This window comes from Camarhynchus parvulus, chromosome 6 (assembly GCF_901933205.1).
Source record: "Camarhynchus parvulus chromosome 6, STF_HiC, whole genome shotgun sequence".
Lineage (NCBI taxonomy): Eukaryota > Metazoa > Chordata > Aves > Passeriformes > Thraupidae > Camarhynchus > Camarhynchus parvulus.
The window spans coordinates 21,985,800-22,007,726 of NC_044576.1; the positions used below are offsets into that span (position 1 = coordinate 21,985,800).

The 21,927-nt window shown below is 58.5% G+C and overlaps 1 protein-coding gene across 2 annotated transcripts in view; it reads left to right on the top strand.

Moving 5' to 3' along the window:
* The first annotated feature begins 5,232 nt into the window (after window positions 1–5,232).
* The window catches only part of KCNIP2 (potassium voltage-gated channel interacting protein 2), a 43,991-nt gene continuing 27,296 nt past the window's right edge, over window positions 5,233–21,927 (top strand). Inside the window, exon 1 of one of the 2 annotated variants that reach the window (XM_030951010.1) lies at window positions 5,233–5,338. In XM_030951010.1, coding sequence (XP_030806870.1) covers window positions 5,266–5,338 — 73 coding nt within the window. In that variant the 5' untranslated portion in view covers window positions 5,233–5,265. The remainder of the gene's footprint in view (window positions 5,339–21,927) is intronic. The other variant, XM_030951011.1, reaches the window with a different exon arrangement.

Genomic DNA, 21,927 nt, shown 5'->3' on the forward strand with positions numbered 1-21,927 from the left:
CCAGCCTACAAGTGGAGCTCCAGCAGCACCCAGCCCCGTGCTCTGCTTTCAGCCCCTCTGCTGCAACCAGTGGCAGGCCAGTGGGATGGGATAGGATGGATTAGGATGGGCAGCTGAGACCAGAGTCACAGGGGAGACATCCCTGCCCTGCCCTGGCAGACACGTGTCCATAGTGTGGACTCGCTCGTGACAGAGATGCACATCTGTTCTCCGAGCAGACCTGAGCTGCTGAAAGAGTCCCTGGTGTGGCATCCAGCGTGGCATAAATGAAGGCTGGAAATAGTATCCAGTTCCTCTTTAATTAAAACCTGAGCCCACAGGCACTGAGCACACAAACATGAGATGCTTTGTAATGCTGGGAGGGCTTTTGGGACACTGGGTATGTCCTGAGCCCAGGAACACTCCAGTCTCCACTTCCCAGACTAAGTCTTTTCTTCACACAGATTTGTATCTGTTGTGCTGAGGTGGCAAAGAAACATTCTGGGTGGACACAGAGCCTCCTGCAGCCCTCCCAGCAGTGAGGCCATGCTGGGGAATCCCTCCTGGCTGGAGGGATAAGCAGAGGCAGGTGCCTGGCTTTCGAGGATACAAAGTGTGATGCAAAGTCCTTTCTCCCTCCTGCACACCCAGATTTCTCACACCTGCTAGTTTGCATTTGACAGAGGAATTTCCCTTCCTCCTGCAGCATTCCTGCTTGCAAGGCTCTCCCAGCAGCTTGCAGGATCATCTGTTCCTCCTCCAGCTTTGCAAGATTTTTCAGCAGCTGAAATTCCCCCCAGGTCTGAATCTCACCATGGATCCCACCTGCCCATGTGTCCCTGCAGGGTGGATTACTGGAGATGGGAGCAGCCCTTCCCTGTGTGTGTCCTGGCTGATGTCCCCATGGGGCTGGTCTGCTGTAGCTGTTCCAAGATTCCCACCTCTCTGCAGGGGCCCATCCTGGTCTTGTGTCACCCAGATCCATTTCCTCTGCAGATGGAGTAAATATTGTGGTTTATTCCTGAGTGAGGCCACTTGCCCGGCCTGGAGCCCTCCCCAGACCCCTGCACGGCCATGAACATCCATCCCTGTGCCAGCCCCTGGTGCAGAGCTGCTCATCTCCATCTGCTGGCACGTTTGCAAGGGGTGAAGCTGGTTTAAGGAGCTCCTCTTGTTTGCCCTCTGCCTCTGGAGCCAGTCCCTGGGGGCTGCACCCCTTGCCCAGCCCAGGAGCTGCCTGGGAGCCCTCTCTGCTGGGGAAGCAGAGCTGTCCCTTGTCACCAAGTGTAAATCTGAGCCCAGAGACACCAGGTGACCACAGCCAAAACAGGATTAATGGCATCTGCTGGGAGCTCATCCCGAGGACTGCTATTGATGATCATGGCTTTAAAATACTGTTAACAGTGGATAAAGCACCGTGATTTCGAGCACTCCACAATTACATCTCGGTTTGAAATTTCCTAAAGATAGGATCAGACTCCTGAGTGCTGCTCTCTGCTTTCTCGATAGAACTAATAAGAATGGAGATTTGCAATTAGAGAGCGTGCAGGATGGTAGGGCAGATCAATGCCTTGTAGTTACCTAATGAAATGTTAAATTATGTCTTTCCCTGTCCCCTAATCACGCCACCCCAGGCTGCTTGCAGAGAGCAGAGGGCCTGGGGGAGATCTCCCTGCATTCCTCTACCCCTGAGGTGCAGACCCAAGCACTCCTGGCTCCTTTCTAGGGTCATCTTCTGTGGTTTGGGACTGTTTTGGGTTTTGTGTGGAGCCTAGGGTTTTCAGCAGGGGAATGCAGGGACTTGTGGCCCCAGAGCTGGGGTGTCCCAGGAGGGAGCAGGAGGCATAGATGAGCCAAAGGGATCAGTCCAGCATTGCAGGGTGAGTGAGTGTTCTGGAGGAGGAGTAGGGATGTTGTGAGTGGGCTCAGCTTGGTCCAGCCTGGGTGTGGATGAGGCTGCTGGCAGCCTAGCACAGTTCTGTCTCCAGCCAGACTCTTAATCCGGTGAATTTCCAAACTTGTTCTCTTCCCCAGTTATGACAAGGCTGCAGTGGCCCCGTGATGAGCTGGGGACAAACAAGTCTCCTGGACAGCATGACCCTGCTCATTCTGTCCAGCCCTTCTCACCCTTAGAGTCATTCCTGGCTGCAGCTTCACTGCCTGGGGAGCAGCAGGAATCCTGTGCAGATGTCCCTTATCAAAGCTCTGCTGTCTCTGTCAGGGTGACAGAGAGGCCACTTAGGGACCATACCTGGGTGATTTCCATCATGACGAGGGTGTCTGAGTGGTGCCAGGGACACCCTGCCTCACACGGCCTGGGGACACCTCATGGGGCAGCACCATTGGACTCCCAGCCTGTCTCCCTCTGTCTCCTACTCATCCCACCCCTCTGCTGGCTCTGCCAAGCTCTGGGGCTGGTTTACACGGCCCTGTTTTCTCATGGCTCTCTGCTGCTGTTGTGGAGATGAGTTTGGGGACCTGGGTGCATCCACCAGACCCCTGCCTGCCCCAGCAGGCTCGATCCATCTCCCTGCTGCCTGCCCTCCACACTCCCCTGGCCCTGGGCTTTGGAGTATGGGTTTCATGGTTAGCTGTGCCTGTGGAGCCTGTGCCATGTGTTGGCCATCTAGAGCACGGCCCTCCCTCCCAGTTACCCCGTGTAACTGGGATCTGGGCTCTCAGGAGCCGACAGAGCTCTTTCTCTCCTCTGGAAATAGTTAATCCAGTGACATCTCCGCAGTGCAGACCACCAGCCCTGCCTGCAGCTGGCTCCTGCCCATCCTGAACCTGCTGATTGCTTTTGTGGTGGACGTGGCCAGCAGCAGCCAGGCTGCACAAGGCACGCTTTGATTAAAGCCTCAGACACTGCTTAGGTGATTTTCCTCAGCCTGGCCCTCTCTTTTTGCATCTGCAGCACGTCCCGGTGAGATTGAGACATGTTGCAAGGGATGCTCAGCATTCTGGGGTGACTTTGCTGCTGTGCCTGTCCCTGTCCAGACACACTCACTGAGGCATCTATGCACCCACAGCAGGGCACCTGTCTGGGTCTGGGCAGGAGGGCAGAGACCAGAGCCATTCCTGCTGCTCCTCCCCTGGCAGCCTGCAGACCCCCACCTGCCAGTGCCCAGAGGAACATTTAGGGGAGGATGTTGTATTTTTCCCAAGCAGAGAAAGGCTCAGAGGCTGTGAATCCTGGCAGAATGCCCAGCCCTCATGTCTGCTACAGAAAGGAGCTGTAACCAGCAATCAAGTGAGTTGTGTCCCCCTTTTTCTACACTGTGGGGGGGGGTGGGATATGTTAGCCTGGGCCTGGGGCTGCCCCATCCTCCCCTGTGGTACCCACCAAACCTCCCAGCTTCCCCCCTCTGCCCAGCCTGGCAAAGCATCTCCTTCTTGCCTGCTAGAACAGGAGCACTTAGCTAGGATAAAAATAGCCATGTTTGCCTCCCAGTGGACCAGGGATGGCAGAAGGTGAAAACTTCCCTGTGCAGCTCTGCTGGGCTCGCCACATGCAGAGCAGGATGGACCCCGAGGAAGGTGCAGTTGGTGGGTGAGCCTGGGCATGGATCACACAGCGCTCCCAACCTTCTTCCCTGGGACCCTGCTGGTCCCCAAGGCAGCCAAGGAAATGTGGGCAAGCACGTGGTGGCGAGGCTGGAGGAGGGAGGCTGAGGCCAGGGAGCAGCAGGATGGACAAGCCCAGAAGTGCAGGGGCTTTGTGGGCTGGCCAGGCTCCAGCTTTGCTTGTCAGGCTGAGCAGAGGGGGCACTGCCGGAGCTGTCCCGGGAGTTTCCCTCCAGGCAGTCGGTGCAGGCAGGCTCCGTGCATTGGCCGGGCCACAGGGAGGGCTGCGGGGATGTGTTTAGTTCTCTGAGCATTTCTCCACTGCGTTTTCCTTGCTAAATGGCTCTTATTTTTAGATCCAGGCAGTTGCTAAGCATCACTGCCTCGCTAAGGCGGCTTCTTTCATGGCTTGACACCAAAGCACGCTGACAACATGCTGCCTCGTGAGCACGGCCCTCCCTCCTCTGCTCTGGATTCCCTTCTGCCCTGCGGCTCCCGTGTGCCGGGCTGGGACCAAGAGGGATGCTTTGCCTCCTCCCGCAGCCCCTGCTCTCCTCTGTCTCTCTGCATGGGTGAGAGAATGAAGGCAGGAGCACTGGGAAGCGATGGGAGCTGGACGGGCCCTGAGATGTGCCCAGGTACCCTGTCATGGTGCAAACAGTCACTACTCAGGCAGTGGCATGACAAAAACCCCTGGCTTTGTCCATGGAGGGGACTCTCCAGCACAGTCGGCATCCCCCGGGGATGGCTTCGTGCACAGATGGCAACAAATAACCAAGGGCAGCAGCGGCACATCAAGTTCCCAGTGCCAGATGTACCGGTGGGCTGTGAACTCCTTCTCTTGGCAGCACTGTGCCTGTGGAAGCCTCCCCGAGTATGCAGCTGCTTCACCCTCTCCCTGGGGCCGCAGGAGAGGAGGGTAAAATCCTGCTCAAGACCCCAACCCTGCATGGAAAGCCGTGCTCGGGATGGGGACGGCAGTGGGATCCATTCTTGTACTTGGCTGCAGGCAGAGGGACCTGGCCGCCCTCCCCACACCTCTCCTGCATCTCCTGACCCCTGCCCATCCCCTCCGTCTCGGGCCGATCTCTCAGCCAGCCTCTCCCCCCAGGCAGAGATGCACCAGCCCCGCGGGACCGGCCAGGGCTGGGGTTTCCCTTCCTGGGCTCCCAGGCGCAGCCCGGCGTGGGCACCATCGCAGGGCTCGGGGCACCATCGCCCCCCGCAGTGGGCTGGGGGGGTCTGCACCCCTCCTGCCCCGCGCCTTCTCCATCTCTGTCCCTTTCTCCGTCCCTGCGCGGTGCCTGATGCCGGAGCCCGCACCTCGGCGCAGTCCGGAGCAGCTCCCTCTCTCCCTGCCTCTTCCAGGGAGCGCCCCCGCTCTCCGCCCCCCGCCCGTGCCTCAGTTTCCCCGCGGCGGCGGGGCCGGGCTGGCGGTTCCCGGGAAGAGGCGGGGAAGGACGAGAGGGAGGGGGCGGCCGTGCCCAGCCCCGGCGGCGGGGACCGGGGCGGCTGCGCGTTCCTGCTGCCGTGCCGTGCCGTGCCGTGCCGTGCCGTGCCGTGCCGAGGCGAGCTCCCGGCACCGCCGGCCCCTTGGCGCTGCCGCGCTGAGCGGCGCGGAGCGGCGGGGCGGGGGAGGCGGCGGCCGCGGGCAGCCCCTGCCCGCCGGCGCAGCCCGTGCGCCCCGTCGCCGTTCCCCCCGCCGCTCGGCGGGGCGGGAAGATGCGGAGCAAGGGCAGGAAGGAGAGCCTGTCCGACTCCCGCGACCTGGACGGCTCCTACGACCAGCTGACGGGTGAGTGCCGCCGCCGGGGAAGGTGCAGCAGCCACTCGGACACGGCGCGGGGCGGTCCCGGGCAGCCGCTTCCAGCCCCGCTTCCAGCCCCGCTCCCTGCCCCGCTCCCTGCCCGCTTCCAGCCCCGCTCCCTGCCCGCTCTCTGCCCCGCTTCCAGCCCCGCTCCCTGCCCACTTCCAGCCCCGCTCCCTGCCCGCTTCCTGCCCGCTTCCAGCCCCGCTCCCTGCCCGCTTCCTGCCCCGCTCCCTGCCCGCTCCGCTTCGCCGCACGCCTTGCTCGGGGAGAGGGGGAACGGCCGCGACCCCGGCGCTGGAGCAGGGGAACAGTCCCGATCCCTGGGGGGAGGGTGCTCCGGGGGCGATAGGGCTGGTCCCAGCCTGCAGGGGCTGTCCCGAGGCAAGGAAAAGGCCCCGGGCGAGGGGTGGAAAGCTTGGATCGCTTTTGGCCGCCCCCAGGTTCACACTCCCGCACTCTTACGCCCAAACCCCTCGGGACACCAGAGTCTGGCGCTGGGCTCTCACTGCCATGCCTTGGGGCCCCGCCGCACCCTGGGGCGGCTCAGCAGCATCCCGGCAGCGGGTTCCCCAGGGAAGGCAGGCTCACTCCACTCAGAAAACCCCAGCAGCACCACGGTGCCTTCACCCATCACCCGGTGTCCCCTAGAGCACCCCTTGAGATGTCCTGCCCCTGGACGGGATAGCTGTGGGACAGAGAGGATTAAGACAACCCAGTTGTGACCGTATTGTATTCCCCTTCATCCTCTGCCCGATGAGGGAATTGCCGAGCATCCCACATCCCACAACACCTGTCCATCCGTCACACCTCATCTTCCACTGTCCGACAGGGAAGCAGCTGGGCTGGAGCTCAAACACCCCTCCTTCCCCACGTGCTCTCCACAGATCAGGCCAGATCCTGTCCTCTTTCAGGGCCTCTGTTACAGCTGTGAAATGGGGCAGCAGTTCCCAGCTGCCTTCTGGGACCTAGATGGAGCTGAACCTTTCCTTAGCCAGCGGGGTTCGGTGTCCTTATGCCGCAGGCACCGTTGTGTGGGCACGGGCAGCTTCCCTGAGTCCCGGTGATGCTTTTCCTGCTGAAGTCTGGAAGGGGTGGATTTCAGGATTTGCTCCAGAATTTCAAATAGGTGGTGGTAGCAGAGCAGGACCTCTGCTCTGCTTTCCTCAACAGCCCCGCACATGGGAAACGCTGCTTACTGTCTGCCCAAACGTGCTGCAGGGAAGATATTTTTGAGCTGTGTAGGAACTTGGAACCCACACACAACTTTTGGTTTCTCCGGAAACTTTAAAATGTCCATATGGATTTAAATCAAATCAGAGTTAAAAATAAATTCCAGTCTCTCCAAGACTGAGACCTTTTATGCCTGGGCTTACCTCTGAGCCAGCTGTGCAGCAAACATGGATGGAGTGGAGCTGTACCACCATGCATGTCCCTGCCCGCAGAGATGGGCCTTTGGGGAATAAGGGTGGAAATATCTGCCCCATTTCCTAGAGTGGGAAACAGGCCCTGTAGGGCACGTCACTCATTTCCCATCTCTGTCAAGTCAGTGACCTGTCAGGGCAGAGCCTGCAGTAGCACCACGGAGGAGAGGGAGCTGGTGCCAGTGGCACTGATTTCCCCTGAGCTGGCTGGATGCACTGAAGCTGACCTCCCCTGTGGAGGGAAGGGTGTCTTTCTCCCAGAAAGTGTGGAAGTGATGCAGGCAGGAGAGGGGATGCAACCTTAATTCTAGGGAGGGTTTACCAGCTTGACCCCATGCCTTCTAACCTGGTCTTGGCTCTCCTGATACTCTGGAGATGTGGTGAGGAGCTGGGGCCTCCACAGGGCTGTAGCAATGCCCTGGGGTGAAGCTGGCAGTGCCTGTGTGGGCTCTGTCTGCAGAGAGGAGGGTTGCTGCTGGCACCTGCTGTTTGGCAGCTCAGCTCTGCTTGGGGTCAAGCATGAGCAGTTTGGGGTGTTCCTGCAGCTTTGGAGACCCCCATCCATCAGGATGTGTCAGAGTTTAGAGGACATGCGCCGTGCAAGAGCTGTTAACCAAGAGATGATTTGGTGTCAGGCGAGGCAGCAGCCCCACAGCAGCTCCAGTGTGTACAGGGACAGCAGTCAGTCCGGCTGCCTCCCATCACTGCCTGAAATCACGGGTGAGAGCAATGTGATTCCCACCTGTGCATGCCCACAGAAGGGTTAGCACACCCACTTCCAGCAGGAGAGGGGCTAAATGGGAAGCAGGACCCCCATCCATGCTCAGGGTAGATACACTCCACAATGTCCACTCATTTTTAAATTTAAAAAGCTGTTGAGAATGAGGGTGCAGTGACAGTCCCCACCCCCTGCAGCATCTCCAGAGATGCCCAGCTGCCCTGGCTGTGTGGGCACGTGGATGTGTGTGTGAGAGCCCGGGTGAATGAGAACTGCCTGTGTGTGAGCAGTGGGGAGAGCAGCAGCGCTCCCTGTGCCGGGGAAACACAGACAGGCTGTGCTGGGTGAGCCAGGGTGGACCCTGTCTGTGCTGACCCTGTGTGGAGGCATGGGGCAGGAAGCAGCCATGCCTGCCTGGCTGCTGAGCCTGAGGCTGGGCACCCACCTGGGTGCTGAGGAGGGAAATGTTTAGGTTACACGCCAGGAAATTAAACTGGTCCATTTCTGGGGTATTTAGATGACGCTAGTGAGAAATAAAAGCCTTCCATAAATTACATTATTCCTCCTGCCTCTAATGGCATGAGCAATTAGTGTGCAAGCAGCGCCCAGAGCCAGTGTCTCAGGACTGCTGTGGCCATGGCTCTCCATGCGGGAGGAATGGGAACCCAGAGCCACTTTGTCCCGAGAAGCGCAGGTGCCACATCCCTGACCCTGAATGCCGGCAGTGTGAGAGGTGAGTGAGCTTGGAGAAGGGTTTCCCTCCCGCCTGATGCTCCACAGGGATGTGTGGGTGTCACAGCTGCCCTAGCTCCAGATCTGGAGCAAGGGTGGGTGGCCTGGAACTTGTCTTACCCCACTGGACAAACCCCTGCCAGCCATGCTGTGTCCCGTGAGTGGGACAGCATGTGCCAGCACAGGGTCAATATCCAGGCTGTCTGGGGTGGGGCAAAGCCCCTAACTGCCTTTTGGAAAAATGAGGGATTTATCTCCAGGGCTGTTGGGTCCCTGAAAAAGGGTTAGGAGGCTCACTTTTCACCCTTGCTTTTTCACCCCTGCTTTTTTCCTCCAGTTGCCATGATCTGGGGACTCGAGCTTTGCTCCACCCCAAAAGCAGCCGCAGCATTTGCAGGGTTGAGCAATTGCTGTAGAGATCATCTGCAGAGCTTTGGGATCCTCCTGTCTCCAGAGGCAAGCTGATGGATGGGGACTTCCCAACTCCTAGCACTTCTAGCAGCCCACCCTGAGAGATGACAGCCTTAGGCAGCAGCGTAGCAGCAGCACAGCATCTGGCTGAGCTCTCCTCCCCACCTCGAGGGAGGGTGTTTCAGAGATATTTCTCCCCATGGCAGTAAGAAAGGAGAGGCGGGGCCAAGCTGTCCCCCACAGACACATCAGAGGGAGAACAGGCCAGCTGGGTCGGTGGGAGGACAGTGGGAGCAGGGTTCCAGTCTCTGCCATGGGATAAAGCTGAGGAGCTGTGTCCTGGCAGTGCTGCAGGAGGGTCCCAGGTGATGGGCAGAGCTAGGGCTGTGCCAGGGGCAAACCCAGCACCTTCGTGTCTGCTCACAGCCCATGGTCAGCCAGCTGGGGGGAACATGTCCACCAGCTTGCCATGGCGTAGGACTTCCATCTGCATGGGGGATAATTTATTTCCCAGAGTGTGGAGGAGGTGTCAGTGATAGCCTGTCCCAAATAATAGTGTGTGTAGGGGGAAGCACTGGGATCTGCTGCTGGAAGATGGAGTGACAGGATCATTGGGTGGGAGCAAGGGCATGAGCAGGCAGGGGCTGGCCAGGAGCTCAGCTGCAAGTGTGCATGGCAGGCTGTGTGCTCTGCCTGTGTGCTGGATGGATCCCAAGGAGGGGGACTGGGGTGGAAACTGCGCCCAAAACCAGCTCACCCACGTCCAGAATAAAGGCCCTTCTCTTGCCCAGTTGCTTTCTTGAGAACAGCCCTGCACAGCCCTGTCCTCATGGGTCTGGCAGGGCCAGCTACCTGCGTCCCTCTGGTCGCTGTCAAGCATGGGTTGTCCCCTCCTCCTAACAGCAGCCCCCAGGAGGGGTGACTGCCACCAGTGTCCTTCCCCTGGGTGTCTGACCCTGGGAACTGTGTTGCCCATCCGCCTGCTCCCCTGCTAACCTGCCTCCCCTCCTGCTGCTGCCCCATGCAACCTCCCCTCTGCTTGCCATTTCTGCTCTTGCAGCCTGGCAGTGAGGCTGGGCTGGAAGCCACACTGACCTTCAAGGCAGGTCCCCGAGCTCCCTGTAGGTCCTCTGTCAGGGTGGGGTGCTGTAGGGAAGGGTCTTCCCCCGTGTGCCAGGGTTAGGGGCTCCCATGGGTCACCTCTGTGCCAAAGCGCCTGCCCTCGGTGGCTGCTGCACCTTCCCGGGGTGATGGGACTGTTGCCTGACTCTGCCTCATCTCTGTCTGCTGTCTCCCTCCTTCTGGCACCTGTACCCTCCTCCTCTTCCCTCTTTGCTGTCCTGGCTTGTCTGCAGTCCTCTGATGCTGCTGACTTCTCTCTCGTGGGGTGTTGTGGCATTGCTGACATCCTGAGGGTCCCTGATGGAAGGGATGCTGCTCCCAGCCACACACAGGGCAAGGAGCACGTGAGTGATGCTGCTGGGTACCACTGCTCACGAGCAGGCTGGATTTCGCAGGTGGAGAGGCTGGAGCTGAGGTTTTGGCAGCCGCTGCTGCATCCATGCAAGCAAAGGCGGGTTGGAGTCCATGGGGAATTGGTGGCACAGGATTAATTGACAGGAAGTTCCTGGATTTGGTTGGGCCGGTTAAACAGCTGATCTCTACAGATGCTGATCCATAATTCATGGATTGTTGCAACTTTGGCCAAGGGATACAGCTCCTGCTGCGCAGGGCTGGCCATGCAGAGCCTCTTTCACCAGGTCTGTGTCTGGGCAGAGAGTTTTTCCTCACTGTTGGCCATGTTACAACTGGAAAATGTGTCTCGACTCGGTGGTGCTGTTCTCCTACTGTGTGTTGTGCTGGAAACAGTCGCCCTCAGAGCTTTGGGAGCCAGGACATGAGGAGGTTTGGTCCCTGGAGCAAACCCTGGTTTCTCCCAGTTCTGCTGGGTCCATATGTCCCAGCTGGACCTGAGCTTTCATGCAGTAGCAGCCCGCACATCAGTGGGTTGCCCTAGCACTGAAGGACAGGAGAGACCCCATTCATGGAGCTGCCTCTGCCTCGCTCCTCATTAGTGATGTTTTCATTAGGGGAAGTGGTTTGGTTTTGTTTAAGCCAAATTGCTGTGCTTGGGAGATGATAAATCCATCTGCTGCAAATCGCTCTCCTGCCGCCGGATCCCAGCCCTGCTCTCTAATCATGCCGCAGATAAATGAGCCCTCACTGAAACCAATCTCCCTGTGCCTCGCCGGGGGGCTGAGCTGGGTGGTCTGATGCCATGGTGAGGGTTCTGCCTTGAGCTGGGGAATCGCAGCCCTTCCCTAACACTGTAGAGCTCTGAGGGTGGTTATTGCAGAGCAAGTGAACTGCTGCGGTTGCTGCAAGGGGCTTCTGTAGGAGCAAAGGGGCAGAGGAGCCCCTTTCCACGGGGCAGGGTCTGTGCATGGGTGCAGGGGTCATGTTCAACCCCCTGTCCATGCCAGGGTGCTCTGCTGGCAGCTGGGGCTGGGTGCCTGCCGTGCCATGGGGGTGAGTGGCAGGATATGGGGGTGAGTGACCCTGCTCCCAGCGATATTCCCCTCCAGGGTTTGGCAAATGTTCTGTGGCAGCCGGGCTCTGCTGAGGGGGAGGCTCTTACTGGGGTCCTCCTGTCCCCGAGCTGCTGTGGCTCTGGCTGCTTCTGGCTTTAAGTAATTTGTCTTCCTCTTCAAGTGAAAAGGGGTGGTGCAGCCCCTGGGGAGCAGTGAGAGTAATTAGCTTGTTTGGAGACAGAGCCCTGCAGGAGGGAGCTGGGGGCACGATACTGCTGCCTTCAGCAGGAGTTGGCAGAGATGGGGGATGTGGAGGGCTGCCACATGAACCTGGGCTGCCTTGAATGTTTCCCCTGTGGTCCAGACAGGGCAAGTCACCTATGGACCCTGCTGGGCAGGGAAGGCCCTCACTGCCATTGACCTGCACTTCTGTGTCCCTGTGTGCCTCTGCAGCCCCAAAGGCTCAGCTCCCTCAGGTTCCAGATCACTCCAGCCCCACTTTGGCAGGAAGCACTCTGCTTTTGAACCTGTTGGGTTGGAGATCCCTTCTGTTTAGGGGGCTGGCACGTCTCCCAGCCCCAGGTTGCTGTTGTCATTGCTGCTGGGGACTCTGGGCAAGAAGGTGAATGTCCCATCCATGCTGCTCCTGCTCACTCCACCTGGGGACATGGGGGGCCTTGAGAGGTCTGCAGGACATAAAAAGCAGGAGCCCCACTCTGAGCGTGTGTGATCACCCAATTCCTGCTCCAGCTTCATCCACAGTGAGTGTTTTGGGGGCTGTGCCCTGTGCCAGCAGGGATACACTGCACACCCTGCCTGCAGACAAACCTGCTCTGCTTAGAGAGCCCTGGGCTGGAGCTGGAACGGGCAGATGGCTGTGTCCTGATGGGAGGGAGGTGTGGGGTCTGGCTGCTCACAGGGAGTCTGTCAGGGACCATGCTGCAGCAGCAGCAGTGCCTGTAGGATGGCAGGGAACACTCAGAGCCCCAAGGGGCTGGCAGTGGAGATGGACAGCTTCACCTGTGGTCGCCTCTAGGGTGCAGGTCAGGGACAATGATGGAGTGACTAACTCAGAGATGGGACGGTGACACAAATCTGCTGCCTTAGCTCTGCCCTGCAGAGACTTGAGAACTGGATGGGACTGGACACCCTGGTCTGTCCTGTTGTCCCCGTGAGACACATCCCATGGCAGTGACATTTCGGCTGGGAAAGGGCTGTACAGTCTGAAGCAGAGGCAGGTTCTTGGTAAGATGTTACCATGAGAGACTGGCATGGCCTGTCAGTGAGCCTGTGGGGCAGAAAGTGGGACCCTGCTCCTGGCTTCAGGCACTGACTCCAGCAGCAGAGCAGAGACGCACCAAATCCCTTACCTGTCCTCTTCCTGTTACCAACCACGCATCTGGACACCAAGAAGTGCTTTTTAAGGATGGAGTATCACTGGTGATGGTCTGGCCAGGATGAGAGTCACAGGGAAGAGGGGTTTCCTTCACCCAGATGGGGAAGGTGTAGCCCTGGGGGATGCAGGGAAGCACCAGAAAACTCTCACACCCATCAGGAGCCTGATCAGGAGCCAGGGAAGAGCCATCTGTGTGCTTTCACCAGTTCCTGCAGCCCATGCAGCTGTGGTGGGGTGAGATGGGAGCCGGCCTGCTCGCTAACGAGATTAGACAGGTGAGCCATTGCTCTGGGCCCTTTGGTTAATCGCTTCTTCCGAGACTGAATTTTTTAAAATTGCATTGCTTACAGAAAGCCCCTGAATGGGTTTAAAGGCAATAATCCACCCAGCCCTCTGCCACTGCAAGGGCCCCCCTGGGGCTACTGGGCAGTGGGTTGTTGAAGTCCCTGGTGTGTCTCCACTGTCTCTGGTGTCCCCAGGAGGTGGCTGGCAGCACTGGCCTTGACAGCTTCTGATTTATTCCAGGAGGGAATATGCATTAATTTTTAATGGTGTGATTTAGTGAAGTCTCCAGAGGTGAGGGAGAAGGGACTGGGTCAGAGGCCAGGCTCTGTACTGCAGCCCAGGCGACAGGTCCCTTTTGCCATCCCCCCCACCCCTGCTGCCTCGGGGGCCGTGGATAGGCAGCTGCCCATCGTGCTAGACTATCCAGGGGCATGCTGGATTTGGGTGGTTCAGTGATGTGGTACAGCACCCCCAGCCCTGGCTGCACTTGGTTGAGGTCTCATCTGACCCTGGAGCAGGGAGGGACAGCTGCTGGTGCTGGGTTCTGGGATTGCAGCGCAGGTGGAAAAGGGGTGTGAGAAAAGGGGCTTGGGCAGCACAGTATCAGATGTTCTAATATGCTGTGGTTATGACTGATCCCAGCATCTCTTGGAGACATCTCAGCCCTCTCCTGAGTGGTGGGATCTGTCCCTAAGCACCTCTTTCTTTCCCCTTCACTCTGCTTCTAGCAGTTGATCTTCTGAGCCCATCCCCAGCCCTCTGCTGATCATGCTGACCCAAACAAATTTCCCCTGGAGCCCGCCCTCCCCGCTTGCTTCTCCTCCATCGTGCAAAGTGAGTCACTCCCAGCACCAGGAATCATTCATGTCATTTCCCCCTTTGCCGCAAAGTCATTAATGCGAGTGGAATAATTTGTTGCATAACGGAGAGGATCAGCGGGAGCGCTGCTCTGGCAAGGAGTTCCTGGCCCTGGCCACCACTGCCCTGGGAGAGGGCAGCTCGATGGGATCCTGCTGGTCCCGCAGCTGCACCATGCTGGCAGCAGTGGGGTTGGATCCCTGAGGTATTTTTCCAAAAGCCATCAAGTCTTGCCTGAATCCCAGCCAGGGGGGATGGACCTGTTTGTCACAGCCTTGGTGTCTGCTCAGCCTCACACAGATCCTCTGAAAGGGACGTGTTCCAGCTCCCCCACAGTGGCACAGGCAAGAAGTGTCCCCAGCATTGATCAGGGTGTGTATTGTGGCACTCTTTGTTCTGGCCATGTCCCTGCCTCCCACCCACTGCAGCTCCTCTGAGCTCCCCACGCTATGGGTGTCACAAGTGCTTCCCACCAGCATCCAAATCCCTCCTGACTTCTTGCTCCAGACTGGGGACTCCAAAGTGTCCCAGCAAGGGTGCAGGCAGCTCTGGAATGGCTCTCAGTGAGTTCCCAGCTGGCTGCTTTTGGGGTAAACCCAAGCACAGCTGGCAGACCTTGCAGCCTCCCAAGCAGAGGGCTGCCCAGAGGGGACTCTTGGCGCCCCACCAGCCAAGGGTGTGGGGGCTGAGAGCCTGTGCTCGAGGGATGCTCGCTGTGATTGTGGTAGATCTGGTGTCCCCCCTGCATATCTAGTGGGAGAAGGGAAGGAACAGTGCTTTAGGTGATAAGAGGCATTGTAGAGACTGCTCCTCCTCCCCAGGGTTAATTTCCTTCTATCCCACGCTTGGCCAGGCATTAATTTAAGGATGCTGTAATGGGAGAGGGAGAGCATAAGAGGATTGGGCTGAGGGAAGGAGGATTTAACAAAGGGAAGGGATGTGGCTGGGGCAGGGGGCTGCACAGGGTCTGATGGGCAGGATGGGCTGGGAATGCTGTGCACTCCTCAAGCGGCAGGAATACTGAGCTACCCTGATGTGTCCCAGCTGCCCCTGTGATGGCAGGACTGCGTACCCTCAAACAGAGCAACCATGTGAGTGATACCGTTTAAAAACTTTTCCCCTCCTCAGGGAGAGCTGCTGGTGGCTGGGGGGGACAGGGCTGTGAGCTGCTTGTTTGCACTGTGGCTGTGCCGTGTGTTCCACCTGTCTGTGCTTGGCGTGAGACACCAGGCACAGGTTCACACCCCAGCCTGGAGTGACCCAGCAGGAGGGCATCATGCCTGGGTGGGGGGACTGGGGGGAAGGAGCAGGCAGAGCCCCTTTGGGTGCCATGTACCAGCTGGGACTTAGTGCCCTTGGCACCCCTCGGTGCAGGGGGCTGCCCTGAAGCAGAAAGGGGAAGGAGGAGATGGCGTTTAATATTTCCAAGTGACTCACTGAAAACCTGCTGTTCCTTGGGACTGGTTGTCCCTCAGCATCTCCCAGGAGGGGCTGGGATTGGGGCCACCCCACTGCAGTGTAATCTGGAGGGAGAGGCTCTTTTGGGACCACACCCATGGAGGCAAAGGAGCCTTTTCTCCTCCTCCATCCCTCACCGACTCCAGAGCCCCACCTCTGCCCTGGACCACAGTGCCAGGACAGGGACGTAGGTCCCAAGGGGCTGTGGTGTCCCCCCAGCCCTGCACCATCCTGTGCCTCCCTCAGCACTGTTTGTTTCCTCAGCCTGCCCTGCTGTAATTACAACTGCTGTCACTCTCTGGATAATACAACTTCTCTTTTATCATTGCTTAATTAAATAATGGGAAGTGAGGGGCTGGTAACCCCTTTGCTGGGATGAACAGCCCAGTGGCACCGAGGAGGTCTCCTGGGGCTGGCAGAGGAGCTGGGTGGGGATGGCTGTGCCCTGGCCTGGGTAACAGGGCTGAACACAGGGTACCTGCATGCCCTTGGGAGGGATGAGGTGCTGGCTTTGCTGCCATGGGCACAGGATCTCTGGCACAGATGTTTCCAGGCCAGCCCTGAGGAAGTGCCCTGGATGTGACCACTGACACCCCATCTATAATTCTCCCCTCAGTTTGGAGCCTTGCCCATTACCAGGCTGGGAAGAGTGTGTGGTCAGGTGCCTGCTGCCAGGCCAGCTGCCTCTGCCTGCAATTAGTTGGTGCTAATGAGTGTCCCTGGCAGCTGCTGCCAGGTCAGTGGTCTCTGGCAGAGTATCTGCCAGGCTATCCCCCTGTGAGACCAGACGCGTGGGTCCCACTCCCTGCTCAGCAGAGCATCCTCGGTTGTGCTGTTGGTCCTCAGTGCAGACGTGGCTCCCTCTGCTCAGTCTCCATCCCTTCCTCATCCCTGTGCTCTCTGCCTTTGCACCTTCCCCTGGAGGCTGGTCCCAGTTTGGGCACTGTCAGTGGTGCTCCTCCAGGCACTGCCCCTGTGTCTTTCTGCTCTGGGTGCTCCTCTCTCCCATCACAGCCACCCCACAAGCTGTTGCAGCAGTGGAGATGGAGTCTGTTATCACACCCTCAGGAGCAGGATATGGCCCTGTTTAAAACCACGTGGGCTGGGGTGGTAGGAGTACTCCCCTGGGCACTGCTCATGCAGCTGTGATGGATCAGGGAGCAGATGCAGACCAGGTCTGACTGGGGTAGACTGGGAAATGCCCCCACTTGAACAGCCCTGGCTCTTGGGGTCCTGGCTGGGAAACCATCAGTCTGGAGATGGAGCAGGTTTAGAGGCACCCCGGTCTTTGTGCCAGGATGTTGTGGGGAGCTGAGTTCCGTGGTGATGTAGGGGTTGTGTGCAGATGTGGAAGCATGGGATGACCTGCAGGCTCAGGGTAGCTCTCCTCCTGGTGTGCTGCCCATGCTCACAGCCTGTCCCCCTGCCTGCCCTGGATTTGCAGCTCCAGACTCGATTTGCACAGATCAAAGCCTGGGGCCATCTCTCATCTTGGCTTACCCGGGTCCCGCCTGCCCCCAGGTTTGGAGGTAATCCTTGCAGACTGGCTAATTATAGAGAACCTCTCACTTCCTGGGAACCACGGCAAATTGTCCCTCGAGCCCTGGCAGCAATGGTACAAATCTTCCACTAATTAGACTTGAAAGTCCTCCCGTGAGCTCAGACACAGGATGGATATTTGATTATTAACATATTTATTTCTGAATCTCTCAGCAGGTCTTGCACTGGAAGCTTGTACTCCCCCTTCATAATTGCCAGGCACGTTTATTCCTATAAAGAGTGCCTGGGGGCTCCAGGGAGGGGGTGCTGCTCAGGTCTGTGTGCTAATTTTTGGAATTGTCTCATTAAGGTGTGTAGAAGAAAAGCTGCTGATGCTGAGAAGGTCTTAGGCAGGAGCAAGGCCCCCAGGCTCTGCCTTGTGCCTCCCAGATGGGATTCTCCTGACCCTCCTGCCCAGCTGGGAACCCAGGGATATCTTCACATGTGCTCCCAAGCACAGTGGGTCCAGGCACTGGGCAGGCAGAGGAGGGATGAGGATGTCCCAGTGGTGCAGAGCTGGTGCTGGGCGCCACAGCCCAGCACAAAGCTGTGGCCATGGCACCTCCAGGGAGAGCATCCCTCCCTCCAGTGGAGGCAGACAAACTGCAATGGAAACACTGTCTCTGAAACAACTGAAAATAGCTTTCCTGTCCCCAAACTGTCAGTTTAAACAGGCAGTATTTAGGGCCCCCCCGGGTTGGCAGTCGCCTGAGCAGGTGCCCTGGAGATGCTGAGTGGATGGCCCTGCTGCCCCGTGGGGCAGAGAGCAGCAGGGTGGAGGGCTGAGCCACCCCTCAGGGTACAAGTGGGGAGAGGGTCACTGCTGGCATGGAGGCCATTAGCCCAGCCATGGGGATGCACTCTGCCTTGGCTTGAGGCTGCAGAAGGGCGCAGGTGGGCTGTGGGCTGTTGGAAGGGCAGCACTGACCTTGTGTATCTGCCCTACCCTGAGCCCCCAGGTACACCCAGCCACCTATCCAGGGGCTTCAGGCCAGTGCTGAGGTGCTGTTGGCATGGGGACTCCATGGGCTTGGTGAGGAGCCGTGGGTCAGGACCTCAGCCCCATCTCCACACCACGTTGCTCTCCCACCCTGCCTCGTTGCTGTGTCTCCCTGAGCCGAGGGCACGCTCCTCGTTGCAGCTCTGCAGTTATTAATAGCAGCAAACACTCCCGGTGCCTTCAAGCCAAGTCCATTTTGGGGGAGATTCCTGCCATTTGAAGCATCTTTCCCCTCTGGGCGTCTTATCTCCCTCTCCCAGCTGCGCGGGCTGCGTGTGCGGAGCCCCTGGCTGAGCGGTGGCGCTAACAGCCCGTGTCACTCAGTGTGACAGCGCCCGCCTGGGTGACACAGGGGGTCCCACTCCCGGCCCAAGGCAGCCCTGAGCTGCCTGAACACGTGGGAGCCGAGGTCGTGTCCCAGCCTGTTCCCACTGTGCTTCCTCCTGTCACCCTGCCAAGACAGATCTGTTGGTGGCCATGCGAGCGCTGATTGCGAGGAAATGAGCCTGGTGCCACCTCCAGTTTACTGGAGCCCAACCTGTGTGTGATTGCACAGAGCTCATTAATCTGCCACCATCACTGTGGCTTGGTGTGGGGCGGTGAGGGTGGCAAGGCTGGAGAGATGCTGAGGACAATGTCCTCTCCTGGAGCAGGCTTGGGAGCAGGGCTGGCATCACTTGTGACCAGGCTGAGATTTTTCTCAGCTTCTCAATTCAGGAGACCCTGGTGATGATTGGAATGGGTGCTGGACCAGGACTGGAGCTAGAAATCCCTGCTGATTTTCATGGGGTGCTGTGGGCATGGAGCGAGGTGGGCATCTGAGGGGCAGAAAGATGCTGCTTTGGGATAAGGAGATGCTGTGTCTGTGCTGTGCCCCAGTGTGAGCTGTGCACCCCTGTACAGCAAAGTGCACACTTGGGAAGGCCACGCTCTTTGGAGCTCCTGGGTGCTGTGCTGCCTCACTGCCTGATACACCCTGGGTGCCCCCAACACTGCTGTGCTTTTTGGACACAAAAACCTCTGAAATGCCCCCAGATGGTCCAGGCAGGTTATGGTTCTACTTGCTCACAGCTGCTGTCTCGATGTGTCAGCCCTATAACCAGGGCTGGGTTCAGCTCCTGGCTCTTCTCCCTTCCCTGTGCTTCTGTTTCCCTGCAGCTCTGGTGCAGTTCTCTGCCCTCCTGTTGCAGGACATGGAGATGCTCGGGGTGCACCCCAGGAGCCGGGGCGGGGTTGATGAAGCCGTTCCCCCGACTTTGTCCTCTCCTGCCGCCCTCCTGTTCATGGGGGCAGTTAATTATTCATACCCTGGCAGGCGGGGGCGTGTCTGTGGCCGCCTGTGTGATGCCAAGGGGGCCGAGCACAGAGAGCTTTTCTGTGTAAATACCTAAAATATTTAGCAGAACTGACGAAAAAAGATTCAGCTTGGGAGCATTCAGTGTCTCAGTGTAATCTGGATGTCTGAGGGCCACCACGAGGGTTCTGGGTGTGATGGACAAGCCAGGGTGGACCCTGTGGGGCTTTGACTTTCATCTTGGCCTGACACGGACCACTCAAGTTGATGGTGGAGTTTGTGTCTGTTTGTCTGTCCAAATACCCATCCATTGGGTCTTTCTTTTTGTCTCTGCCGTCAGAGAGTGGGGGTGCCCCATCCCTTCCCTGCATTGCAGGGATGCTTTGGCATGTGCCATCCCTAGCGTGGTGCCACAGAGCCAGGCTGCTGCCCCTCACCTGCTGCCTGCCAGCTGCTGGCAGGTGGGTGCTGCAGGGCAGGAACCAACCCAGCACAGCGCTGGGCTGGGCTCTTTCCCTGGCAGCGCCTTCCCGAGCAGACAGATCACGTCACATGCATTTTTTAGCAAGATCCACCAGCTGAGAACGAGCTGAGCTGTCACTGCACGTTTGTGATCAAAGCCAGACGTGCCCTGGCAGCCCTGGAGAGAGTGGCCCTGTGTGCCATTCCTCTCTGTCACAGTTTACTGGGCACAGCAGGTTGGGGACCCAGCCATGTCACAGGTTGCAGGTATGTGCCCCTGCATTCCCGAATGTGCCAGGAAGGCCAGTGCCCTCCTGCTTGCCGAGGTTCAATGATTCCTGATCCGAACAGCTATGGGTGGGTGCAGTTATGGTGCAGAGCTGTTGATGGAGTTATGCTTCATGCACAGTCCTACATCCCAAAATTGCACCTTCTGCTGGCAGTCAGAATGAGGTGGGTTTGCTGGCAGCAAAGATTGGGCTAGAAAGGGTTTGTGCTTGTCCTGGGATGTGTTTTAGGCCAGGCTTACAAGGGAGCAAGCAGATGTAAGAGGTGCAGGGAGCTGTGGACAGCTCTGGATGGGAAAGCACATGGAGCCAGCTGGCTGTGACAATGTAGGGCTGCCCTGCGAGGAAGCCTGGGCTGCTGGCAGCTTTTCCTTGGCCTTTGCAAGCTCGTCCTTTCATGGATGCTCTCTGAGCCTTGGCAAGGTAGGAGCTGAGTGCTGGCCCACGATCTGTGCATCCCAGGGCCAAGCCGCGCCGCCAAAGGCAGGAGGGGCTCACGGTTAGAGCACACAGCTCCTGCCAGGCCGTGTGCCGTGCTCCGAGCCTTCCTCCACCTCCTCGCTGGATCTGCTGGTGCCCCCTGGCCGCCCCGGTGCTGGGGTGGGTGCCTGCAGTGGGTGCCTGCGGTGTGCCCCTGCAGCACGGCTGTGTTGTGTGTTTCCCTCTGCAAGCGCAGCAGAGCCCTCGGGCTGCGCTGCGCTTCGCTGTGACAGCACATCCCATGTCAGACCCGCTGCAAATCCTGACTGCTAATAGCTATGCAAATTACCTCATTAGCTGCTTTATTTATTTTCTCTGGCATCACGTTTTCAGCACTTCCCCCAGACCCGGAGGCTGCGGTTTCCCCGGGCTGGGAGGAGGCAGGAGCAGAGCAGCAGCACGCAGGGCTGCCTGGGCTGAGCCTTCCTCTGCTGGTGGCAGAGGTGCTGGGATCCCACGGAGCCACCCACCCCGATGTGGTGTGTCTGGAACCAGAATCTCATGGCTCCTGAAGAAATCCCTGCTGCTGGGATGCCCACCTCCTTTTCCCTCATCGTATCCTAGCTCTGGGATGAGTCTTGCTGAGCTCTCCCTGCAGCCAGGACCTGCTCTGTCCCTGCCAAGCAGCTGTGGGTCTGGCATTGCTGGGATGTGTATGCCCTCCATCCGAAAAAAAAAGGTGAGTTTGAATTATTTAGAGAGAGAACAGAGCATTTGCTCAGCCGCTGTGGACCTGAGTGGTGGGCTGAGGCTTGGCACAGGGTCGCAGGATGTCCTGCATCCTTCCAACTCTGATTATCCTTCCTTGGTAATGGAAATTTTCCTCCTTCCCGCCCTAATTGTCCTTCCTCATTACTGGAAATGTGCCTCCCGTCCTGACAGCCCTTCCTCCCTGAGAGAACTGTTGGCATCTGCTTTCTGCCAGCCGCAGGATGACTCCAGAGAGCTCACAGATGCCCTGGCCAAGGTGGCCCTGGGCTGGGGCCCTTCTCTGCTGTTGTCCCTGAGGGCTGTAGCCCAAGTTGAAATACTTTGAAGCCCAGGCACCATCCAGGGCTGGCACAGGCACAAACAGTCTCTGACCGCCAGCCCAGCATGGTGCCCCTTGGTGATGTGCCTGTCACAGGGCAATCCCTGTGACATGCTGGATGGTAGGCACATCCCTACCCATGCTGGGTGTGCCTGCAAGACCTGCTCTTTCGTGGCTGCATTTTCTAAGGGTGTTTATGTGCCCACGACATCCATTACAGTGAATCAGGCTTTGCATGGACACCAGGGGACCCACACACTGGTGTGATGACTGGTATAAAGACCTTGATTCAGCCACTCCATGGGCTTGTCAGTGCCATGCCGAGCTGCCTGCAAGCATTATGTCTTCTCCCCCATCCCCTTCTGTTTATCTTTTATTTCCTCCCTTCTCTTGGCGGCTGTGCTAATGAATATTTCATGGCCGGGAAGCAGCGTGAATTCCCCCGGCAGCTCCCTCCGCTCCCTCGCCAGGTACAGCCCAAGAGTCGGTGGCTTAGGAAGGATGCATCTGCCAGGAAGCCATCTCGGGAGGAGAGGGCCCGGGTAGGAAAGGAAGCAGTGGCTCTGGTGCGGGCAGGTGTGTCGTGTCCTCCTCCTCGCTGCTGTTGTCGCTGTCTCTTCGGCCTCCGAGCGACTGCCTGGGGACCGCGGTGGCCGCACGTCCGTGGTGGCC